Below are 11599 nucleotides of genomic sequence, written 5' to 3' on the forward strand. Positions count from 1 at the left end.
AAGCATGAGATAAGTGCTGTTCCACCTTGTATCAACCTCCTGAATAAGTTTAAGCACCGGAAAGCCCATTTGAACTTGCATCTGAGTTAGTCTCTCCTACAACAAAATCAAGTGTCAAATCAATATATAGAAAAAAATAAAATATGTTACATATGACAAGCTTACCTTTTCTGTAGTGCTGCTCTTAAAATAACCAACTATCTTTCGACAGTTTGTCCGGATGTGGAATAATTCAGGACATTTGGTCAAGAGCTTTTTTTTTATCAAAAGATTTAGAGTATGTGCCACACAAATAGTGTGACGCATATGAAGCTCTCTGGCACAAGCTCCCATATTTGCTGCACCATCAGTCACTAGACATGTCACTTTTTCACTGATACCCCACTCAGACATTAGCGAAGTTTTCATAGAAGCCGTGTTTGGTGCAGTGTGTGCCTCAGGGAAATGTTGCACCCCCAGTACAACTGATTGGAGAGACGTGGTTTCATCAATGAAATGACATGTCACCGCTAGATAGGCATCAGTATTGATGAAAGTGCACATATCTGATGTCAAACTACATGCAGATGCTTTTGCCACAATGGCTTTTGTTTTATCCTTGGTTTCCTTGTACCTTTTTTCCACCATGGCTTTCAAAGTCTAAAAAAAAGTATAATTTATTGAATTGAAAAGTATTGAAATGGTTCATCCGATAATATAGTGCTTCATGTTGTGACATACATACCTGCCGTGTAGGTACAACGTAGGAAGGAGCTAAAGCTTTCATAAGCTTTTTGAATCCACTGCCGTCCACCAAGGAAAACGGCTGGGAATCCTCAATTACCATATCGACCAACAGCTCAGCCAAGTCAACCTTCTCAGCTAAATTAAATTACATGTCAGAGTTATAAAACAAAACAAACAAAAAACATACAGTGTAGTGTGGGGCTATGAATATAAATGGCTTACCTGAGCCGGGTTCAACCTGGTTGGTCTCCTCGTTGCCATGGAAGACTCTAAAGGGCCTTAGCATAGTTGAGGTGTTATTATAACTAAGCACCTTGGAACACACCAGCCACTTCATCTAAAAGTATTCAGAAAAGAAAAATGTGGATTTTATGTGTTGTCACATTTTATTTTATTTCATTATTGGAATCTGTTAAATAGTAATTGCAGTGCATTACCTTCTGAGGTGAGAGCTGCTCAAAGTGCTCCCAAACAGGGGAAAAACTCCTCTTTCTTGCTGGTTCCATCGCAAAAAAGAAGCTCGTCAAATTAAATGCCAAAAAGTAGCGCAATAAGGAACCCGAAAACACAAAAAGTGAAGGGGAATCCATAGCGTTTGTTTGTCGCTTTTATTTCGAACTACTGTACACTCAAACCGAGCGAATCATTTCCTGAATCAGTCACGTAGTACATCCGCTTCGCTGGGCTTCATACGTCACCACGTACGTCATCAACACGCGCATCGACTCGCCGTTCATGAACCGCTCATCTACATTAGTTGGCACACGCTTCAGGGATTCGACCCGAGAAGTATAAATTTCGTACTGAACGGACTTAAACATCGACACTGTGCCTCCGTCACTTCTTTATTGAAGTCAAACATAATTGCTACATTTCGTGTCTGATTAAATCGTATCAGACAGTGCTCGTCGAAATCTCTCGGCCCAGTTTATGTTAGCCTAGCTTAGCTTATCTTGCTAGCCGCCAAAAAGGATACGGCCGTCAAATGTGTGCGTAAAGTGTCGTGACTTCGTGTGAAAATGTTCGCAAGAACGAAAGTCAAGTACGAAGAGGAGCTTTGTGGAGCACAAGAGGAGAACGAGCGACAACGTCAACTACTGGACGCTGTTTGCAAGCAGCCTCGAGATGTGTTGAACAGAGCGGGTTTGTCACTTGTTTCATTCATACTTTTCACCAATATGTCCGTATTTATTTTTGAAAGGAATCTTCATCCGGGCACTTTGTTACGTACAATTACAGTTTTTCCTCAGTCGCCATGGACTATATGCACAAATCAGTTCCGCATTCGACGTACGAGTGCACCCAACCTTCCGGTGCGGGGAGAGTTCAGCGGAGCGCACTGTTGATGTGATGTAAAACTCTAAGCCTAAATCTTTAATCCACTGAAAAAGAACAGGAGTCGCTCCTTGCTTTAATACTATGTCATCAGAATTTTAAAACGACTAATTAGATCACCCAGAGCCGTCATTTTAACGGCTTGAGCTTTTGTAATGATGTAATTGCTTAAAATTATTATTACACGTAAATACAAGCCGTTTGAGTAGCTACTAAAGCTATTTTGTTTATTCGATTTTTTAAAATGTAAATTATGTATTGTAGCTCCTCTCCCGGGACTACTGGAGTCCACACAGTGGTTGGTGTTTTCATCCCTAATATTCAATATTTGTATATAAAAATATATATATATATATATATCCGGAACAATCAGGGTTACAAAGTTATGTGATAAGTGATTTCTGGAACAAAATGAAGACTGAGACGATACGTAACATTGGCCAGATTTGTTATTCTTTCACGGGTTTGGCCCATGTCATAATCTTAAATATAAAATACATAACATCACAATAAATTGACTTTACGAAACCATGTGTATCTTGTGTCCCGCAGAAGTCAGTGAAAAACATCTTTGTCCTGAGCGGAGGGAGCCAGAGTTCCCTGGTGTGAAAGAGGAGGAGGAGGACTTGCAGCCTCTTCAAGTTAAAGAAGAGAAGCAGCCACAGCCTCTCAACATAAAAAAAGAGGAGCGGCTGCCCCCATACATTAAAGAGGAGGAGCATTTCACAGAGTTGCCCGTGACTGCTGTCCATTTGAAGACTGAAGATGAATGTCAATATGAAGAGAACAAAGGGGCGGAGCTTCCAAGCAGCGGCCCAAGACAACAAATAACAACAGAAGATGATGAGGCCCAAGCAGACAATCGGTTACCTCCGATGTCAGATGGTGAAGACGCGTCACACTCTCCTCACACTAGTGACTATGAACAGTTTGACGGTGATGTGACATGTCACACTGACAGCAAACGTTGGAAATGTTCTCAGTGTGGGAAAACGTTTGGCTACAAGTGTCATTTGAGAACCCATTTGATTGGCCACACTGGTGAGAAACCTTTTGCCTACTCAGTTTGTGGTCAAAATTTTGCTCAGAGTGGAAGCTTAAAAATACACACAAGAACCCACACTGGCGAGAAGCCTTTTCCCTGTTCAGTTTGTGGTCAAAATTTTGCTTCGAAGGGAAGCTTAAAAATACACACAATAACCCACACTGGCGAGAAGCCTTTTGCTTGCTCAGTTTGTGGTCGAAATTTTGCTCAGAAGGGAACCTTAAAAAACCACGCGAGAACACACACTGGAGAGAAGCCTTTTACCTGCTCAGTTTGTGGTCAAAATTTTGCTCTGAGGGAACACTTAAAAAGACACACAAGAACCCACACTGGCGAGAAGCCTTTTACCTGCTCAGTTTGTGGTCAAAATTTTGCTACGAACGGAAGCTTAAAAATACACACAAGAACCCACACTGGCGAGAAGCCTTTTGCTTGCTCCGTTTGTGGTCGAAATTTTGCTCGGAAGGGAACCTTAAAAGACCACGCGAGAACACATACTGGAGAGAAGCCTTTTACCTGCTCAGTTTGTGGTCAAACTTTTGCTCTGAGGGAACACTTAAAAAGACACACAAGAACCCACACTGGCGAGAAGCCTTTTACCTGCTCAGTTTGTGGTCAAAATTTTGCTCGGAAGGGAACCTTAAAAGACCACGCGAGAACACATACTGGCGAGAAGCCTTTTATCTGCTCAGTTTGTGGTCAAAATTTTGCTCAGAAGGGAGACTTAAAAATACACACAAGAACCCACACTGGCGAGAAGCCTTTTGCCTGTTCAGTTTGTGGTCGAAATTTTGCTCGCAAGGTAAGCTTAAAAATACACATGAGAACCCACACTGGAGAGAAGGCTTTTCCCTGCTCAGTTTGTGGTCAAAATTTTGCTGGGAAGAGAAGCTTGAAAATACACACAAGAACCCACACTGGCGAGAAGCATTTTGCTTGCTCCGTTTGTGGTCAAAATTTTGCTCGGACGGGACACTTAAAAATACACACAAGAACCCACACTGGAGAGAAGCCTTTTGTCTGCTCAGTTTGTGGTCAAAATTTTACTCAGAAGGGAAGCTTAAAAAGACACACAAGAATCCACACTGGAGAGAAGCCTTTTGTCTGCTCAGTTTGTGGTCAAAATTTTACTGGGAAGGGAAGCTTAAAAAGACACACAAGAATCCACACTGGAGAGAAGCCTTTTGCCTGCTCAGTTTGTGGTCAAACTTTTGCTTGGAAAGGATACTTAAAAAAGCACACAAGAACCCACACTGGAGAGAAGCCTTTTGCCTGCTCAGTTTGTGGTCAAACTTTTGCTTGGAAAGGATACTTAAAAACACACACAAGAACCCACACTGGTGAGAAACCCTTTTCCTGCTCACTTTGTTGTCAAAGATTCCCAAGTGAGGCTGAAGCTAAGAGGCACACGTGTGCTGGTGAGAATAGCAGCGATGAATGAAGCTTGATATGATCTCATTTATGAATTTACATTTAAAATGGTGCAGAAATTTCGAATGATCCGTGTACTTGTATTGTGTGTTGTGTGTCTTACTCTTGACTTACCCTATTTTGTCATTTAAATTCATATTTAAAATGTTACATCAACCTGACAAGGGGCTGCAGATGAAAACTATCTGACGGCTGTAATCTGACATGTTTACTTGTAAATGTCCGTTCATTAGCGCTGTGCTGTCACTATCAAATAGTTTTAGAATCGATTAGTCAGATTCATTGGAATTTTGCATAACACTGTATTACGAAAGGATTCCCCCCCTGATTATTGTTTATTATTGGTGTTTATTTCATACTTCATATTCGTATAGTGATTTAAAAAGAAAAAAAGATGGGGTTGAAGAAAAAAAATGGCTCCAAACAATTAGTCGATTATTACAGTAGTTGTCGATTAATTGATTAATTCTGACAGCTCTACACTGTGCCTTATATATATTTTTTATAATACATTTTCCATGTTTAATATGCATGAAAGGTAATTACAATGACAGTGATTTTAAATGATCTCCATTTTTGTGCTCTATTTGTATTGCGTGGACAAGTGTTGACAATTCGGGAGAAACTTTGATTCATTGTGGTGAGATGAAAAAGTGTACCTGATTATGATCCTGATTAAAGTACTGCTCTTCGCATGCCTTTATCTCAACGACATGCTCACACTCACGACTTTCAAATTTTCAATTCTATTTCAATTCCATTTTCTTACAATCAATCAAAAACAAAGGTCTGCATTTAAATTGTTTTTTTTTTCACTTTGAAAGAAAATGGACCAGCAGTTCAAAAAAAAATTGTGGATTTGTAAGCCATGTTTGAAAACAATTTTGTAGTTTTGTTACAATGGAAACTAGAATTAAAGGCGAATCCACGACTGTGTGCTTTTGTTTCTTTTTTGTGTGCTCTGGATTGTACCAATTGGGACCAGTAGATGGCAGTGTACATTAGAGCAAAACAGCCGTATATAGAGAGTCTGGCCAACTGAAAACATGGACGCCATGTTACCCTCGGCCACAGGAGGGCGCGTGTGCTCAAGCGTGTAGCCCATGAGCATGCCTATCGCTTTCCACGCAAAACACTAGATAACTTTCTTACACAAACTATAGCTGTACAGTTTTTTTTATTTTCCCTTGTTTTATTTTAATTTTTCTTGCCTTTGAGGAATTTGACAAGCTAATAATATAAGGAATACTTTACACTGCATATATAATACAGGCTAATACTAGTATAATATGGTATACAGTATTTTTTACTGTACATGGATTTTGATTATCAACGTTGTGAATGCTGCAAATGTATCAGTGTGTTCATACATAACACATAATACGTTCAAATAAGAGATCTGATTACATACATTTGCTTTTATGTCCTGTTTTTGGACATAAAGCCAAGGACATTTTGAAGCACCTACTTCAAATCGTGTTATTTTACTTACTTCACACAAGAATGATGTGTTACTGGCTTTCCAGCCCTCTCGTTTTACTTTCACTTCCCACAATTTCCTCCTTTGTGAGTTTCTATCCTTGCATTTTTGTTTCTTTCCCACTTCTTCAAGCATAAAATAAAACTTGAAACCAGCCATAAATCCTTGAAAGGAGTGTTTACAGTGTTTCCACTAAGCACAATGAATATGATATTTGCCTATCAACAAAATAATATTAATTAAACAATAATAATGAAAAATAACGCTATTGGCTTTACTCATATTACTTAAGGATATACAGGAACTAAACATGTTTCTTAATTGTCTAAATGGAGTTTGAAGATTTTTTTTTTACTCTCTAAATTAATATAGAATTAAACGTGTTATTTTAGATTTTTATTTTTTAATAAAATAGTTCGTTACATGAGATTTGTCCAAATGTGTTTGCCGTAGAGTTCACGTGACGGTGACAGAAACTACTATTAGTGTTAGTCCATTCCAGGCTGCATTCACATAGCCACACACGCTTATTTACATAATTCATCCTGAATTCGTACTGAACGGACTTAAACATCGACACTGTGCCTCCGTCACATCTTTATTGAAGTCAAACATAATTGGTACATTTCGTGTCTGATTAAATCGTATCAGACAGTGCTCGTCGAAATCTCTCGGCCCAGTTTATGTTAGCCTAGCTTATTTTAGCTTGCTAGCCGCCAAAAAGGATACGGCCGTCAAGTGTGTGCGTAAAGTGTCGTGACTTCGTGTGAGAATGTTCGCAAGAACGAAAGTCAAGTACGAAGAGGAGCTTTGTGGAGCACAAGAGAACGAGCGACAACGTCAACTACTGGACGCTGTTTGCAAGGAGCCTCGAGATGTGTTGAACAGAGCGGGTTTGTCACTTGTTTAATTCATACTTTTCAACAATATGTCCGTATTTATTTTTGAAAGGAATCTTCATCCGGGCACTTTGTTACGTACAATTACAGTTTTTCCTCAGTCGCCATGGAACTATATGCACAAATCAGTTCCGCATTCGACGTACGAGTGCACCCAACCTTCCGGTGCGGGGAGACTTTAGCGGAGCGCACTGTTGATGTGAAGTAAAACTCTAAGCCTAAATCTTTAATCCACTGAAAAAGAACAGGAGTCGCTCCTTGCTTTAATACTATGTCATCAGAATTTTAAAACGACTAATTAGATCACCCAGAGCCGTCATTTTAACGGCTTGAGCTCTTGTAATGATGTTATTGCTTAAAATTATTATTACACGTAAATACAAGCCGTTTGAGTAGCTACTAAAGCTATTTTGTTTATTCGATTTTTTAAAATGTAAATTATGTATTGTAGCTTCTCTCCCGGGACTACTGGAGTCCACACAGTGGTTGGTGTTTTCATCCCTAATATTCAATGTTTGTATATAAAAAAAAAATAATAATAATTATATCCGGAACAATCAGGGTTACAAAGTTATGTGATAAGTGATTTCTGGAACAAAATGAAGACTGAGACGATACGTAACATTGGCCAGATTTGTTATTCTTTCACGGGTTTGGCCCATGTGATAATCTTAAATATAAAATACATAACATCACAATAAATTGACTTTACGAAACCATGTGTATCTTGTGTCCCGCAGAAGTCAGTGAAAAACATCTTTGTCCTGAGCGGAGGGAGCCAGAGTTCCCTGGTGTGAAAGAGGAGGAGGAGGACTTGCAGCCTCTTCAAGTTAAAGAAGAGAAGCAGCCACAGCCTCTCAACATAAAAAAAGAGGAGCGGCTGCCCCCATACATTAAAGAGGAGGAGCATTTCACAGAGTTGCCCGTGACTGCTGTCCATTTGAAGACTGAAGATGAATGTCAATATGAAGAGAACAAAGGGGCGGAGCTTCCAAGCAGCGGCCCAAGACAACAAATAACAACAGAAGATGATGAGGCCCAAGCAGACAATCGGTTACCTCCGATGTCAGATGGTGAAGACGCGTCACACTCTCCTCACACTAGTGACTATGAACAGTTTGACGGTGATGTGACATGTCACACTGACAGCAAACGTTGGAAATGTTCTCAGTGTGGGAAAACGTTTGGCTACAAGTGTCATTTGAGAACCCATTTGATTGGCCACACTGGTGAGAAACCTTTTGCCTACTCAGTTTGTGGTCAAAATTTTGCTCAGAGTGGAAGCTTAAAAATACACACAAGAACCCACACTGGCGAGAAGCCTTTTCCCTGTTCAGTTTGTGGTCAAAATTTTGCTACGAAGGGAAGCTTAAAAATACACACAAGAACCCACACTGGCGAGAAGCCTTTTGCTTGCTCAGTTTGTGGTCGAAATTTTGCTCAGAAGGGAACCTTAAAAGACCACGCGAGAACACACACTGGAGAGAAGCCTTTTACCTGCTCAGTTTGTGGTCAAAATTTTGCTCTGAGGGAACACTTAAAAAGACACACAAGAACCCACACTGGCGAGAAGCCTTTTACCTGCTCAGTTTGTGGTCAAAATTTTGCTACAAACGGAAGCTTAAAAATACACACAAGAACCCACACTGGCGAGAAGCCTTTTGCTTGCTCCGTTTGTGGTCGAAATTTTGCTCAGAAGGGAACCTTAAAAGACCACGCGAGAACACATACTGGAGAGAAGCCTTTTACCTGCTCAGTTTGTGGTCAAACTTTTGCTCTGAGGGAACACTTAAAAAGACACACAAGAACCCACACTGGCGAGAAGCCTTTTACCTGCTCAGTTTGTGGTCAAAATTTTGCTCAGAAGGGAGACTTAAAAAGACACACAAGAACCCACACTGGCGAGAAGCCTTTTACCTGCTCTGTTTGTGGTCAAAATTTTGCTCAGAAGGGAGACTTAAAAATACACACAAGAACCCACACTGGCGAGAAGCCTTTTGCCTGTTTAGTTTGTGGTCGAAATTTTGCTCACAAGGTAAGCTTAAAAATACACATGAGAACCCACACTGGAGAGAAGGCTTTTCCCTGCTCAGTTTGTGGTCAAAATTTTGCTGGGAAGGGAAGCTTGAAAATACACACAAGAACCCACACTGGCGAGAAGCCTTTTGCTTGCTCCGTTTGTGGTCAAAATTTTGCTCGGACGGGACACTTAAAAATACACACAAGAACCCACACTGGAGAGAAGCCTTTTGTCTGCTCAGTTTGTGGTCAAAATTTTACTCAGAAGGGAAGCTTAAAAAGACACACAAGAATCCACACTGGAGAGAAGCCTTTTGTCTGCTCAGTTTGTGGTCAAAATTTTACTGGGAAGGGAAGCTTAAAAAGACACACAAGAATCCACACTGGAGAGAAGCCTTTTGTCTGCTCAGTTTGTGGTCAAAATTTTACTGGGAAGGGAAGCTTAACAAGGCACATGAGAACCCACACTGGAGAGAAGCCTTTTGCCTGCTCAGTTTGTGGTCAAAATTTTGCTCAAAGGGGAGAGTTAAAAATACACACAAGAACCCACACTGGCGAGAAGCCTTTTGCCTGCTCAGTTTGTGGTCAAAATTTTGCTTGGAAAGGATACTTAAAAAAGCACACAAGAACCCACACTGGAGAGAAGCCTTTTGCCTGCTCAGTTTGTGGTCAAAATTTTGCTCAAAAGGGAGACTTAAAAATACACACAAGAACCCACACTGGCGAGAAGCCTTTTGCTTGCTCCGTTTGTGGTCAAAATTTTGCTCGGATGGGAACCTTAAAAATACACACAAGAACCCACACTGGCGAGAAGCCTTTTGCTTGCTCAGTTTGTGGTCAAAATTTTGCTCGGAAGGAACACTTAAAAAGACACACAAGAACCCACACTGGCTAGAAGCCTTTTGCCTGCTCAGTTTGTGGTCAAATTTTTGCTTGGAAGGGAAGCTTAAAAACACACACAAGAACCCACACTGGTGAGAAACCCTTTTCCTGCTCACTTTGTTGTCAAAGATTCCCAAGTGAGGCTGAAGCTAAGAGGCACACGTGTGCTGGTGAGGATAGCAGCGATGAATGAAGCTTGATATGATCTCATTTATGAATTTACATTTAAAATGGTGCAGAAATTTCGAATGATCCGTGTACTTGTATTGTGTGTTGTGTGTCTTACTCTTGACTTACCCTATTTTGTCATTTAAATTCATATTTAAAATGTTACATCAACCTGACAAGGGGCTGCAGATGAAAACTATCTGACGGCTGTAATCTGACATGTTTACTTGTAAATGTCCGTTCATTAGCGCTGTGCTGTCACTATCAAATAGTTTTAGAATCGATTAGTCAGATTCATTGGAATTTTGCATAACACTGTATTACGAAAGGATCTCCCCCCTGATTATTGTTTATTATTGGTGTTTATTTCATACTTCATATTCGTATAGTGATTTAAAAAGAAAAAAAGATGGGGTTGAAGAAAAAAATGGCTCCAAACAATTAGTCGATTATTACAGTAGTTGTCGATTAATTGATTAATTCTGACAGCTCTACACTGTGCCTTATATATATTTTTTATAATACATTTTCCATGTTTAATATGCATGAAAGGTAATTACAATGACAGTGATTTTAAATGATCTCCATTTTTGTGCTCTATTTGTATTGCGTGGACAAGTGTTGACAATTCGGGAGAAACTTTGATTCATTGTGGTGAGATGAAAAAGTGTACCTGATTATGATCCTGATTAAAGTACTGCTCTTCGCATGCCTTTATCTCAACGACGTGCTCACACTTACGACTTTCAAATTTTCAATTCTATTTCAATTCCATTTTCTTACAATCAATCAAAAACAAAGGTCTGCATTTAAATTGTTTTTTTTTTTTCACTTTGAAAGAAAATGGACCAGCAGTTCAAAAAAAAATTGTGGATTTGTAAGCCATGTTTGAAAACAATTTTGTAGTTTTGTTACATTGGAAACTAGAATTAAAGGCGAATCCACGACTGTGTGCTTTTGTTTCTTTTTTGTGTGCTCTGGATTGTACCAATTGGGACCAGTAGATGGCAGTGTACAATAGAGCAAAACAGCCGTATATAGAGAGTCTGGCCAACTGAAAACATGGACGCCATGTTACCCTCGGCCACAGGAGGGCGCGTGTGCTCAAGCGTGTAGCCCATGAGCATGCCTATCGCTTTCCACGCAAAACACTAGATAACTTTCTTACACAAACTATAGCTGTACAGTTTTTTTTTATTTTCCCTTGTTTTATTTTAATTTTTCTTGCCTTTGAGGAATTTGACAAGCTAATAATATAAGGAATACTTTACACTGCATATATAATACAGTCTAATACTAGTATAATATGGTATACAGTATTTTTTACTGTACATGGATTTTGATTTTCAACGTTGTGAATGCTGCAAATGTATCAGTGTGTTCATACATAACACATAATACGTTCAAATAAGAGATCTGATTACATACATTTGCTTTTATGTCCTGTTTTTGGACATAAAGCCAAGGACATTTTGAAGCACCTACTTCAAATCGTGTTATTTTACTTACTTCACACAAGAATGATGTGTTACTGGCTTTCCAGCCCTCTCGTTTTACTTTCACTTCCCACAATTTCCTCCTTTGTGAGTTTCTATCCTTGCATTTTTGTTTCTT

General features: G+C 39.6%; 2 protein-coding genes across 2 annotated transcripts in view; one reads left to right on the top strand and one right to left on the bottom strand.

Moving 5' to 3' along the window:
* Positions 1-11599, bottom strand: part of LOC144057952 (serum amyloid P-component-like) — a 60661-nt gene that overhangs the window by 2203 nt on the left and 46859 nt on the right. The gene's annotated exons all lie outside the window — the stretch shown is intronic.
* Positions 1458-10937, top strand: LOC144057744 (uncharacterized). Its single transcript, XM_077575614.1, is given in 4 exon segments — positions 1458-1869; positions 2614-4545; positions 6779-6910; positions 7657-10937. Coding segments are annotated over 4 exon segments (4542 nt in total). The 5' UTR covers positions 1458-1745; the 3' UTR covers positions 10011-10937.

Source organism: Vanacampus margaritifer, chromosome 9 (genome assembly GCF_051991255.1).
Source record: "Vanacampus margaritifer isolate UIUO_Vmar chromosome 9, RoL_Vmar_1.0, whole genome shotgun sequence".
Lineage (NCBI taxonomy): Eukaryota > Metazoa > Chordata > Actinopteri > Syngnathiformes > Syngnathidae > Vanacampus > Vanacampus margaritifer.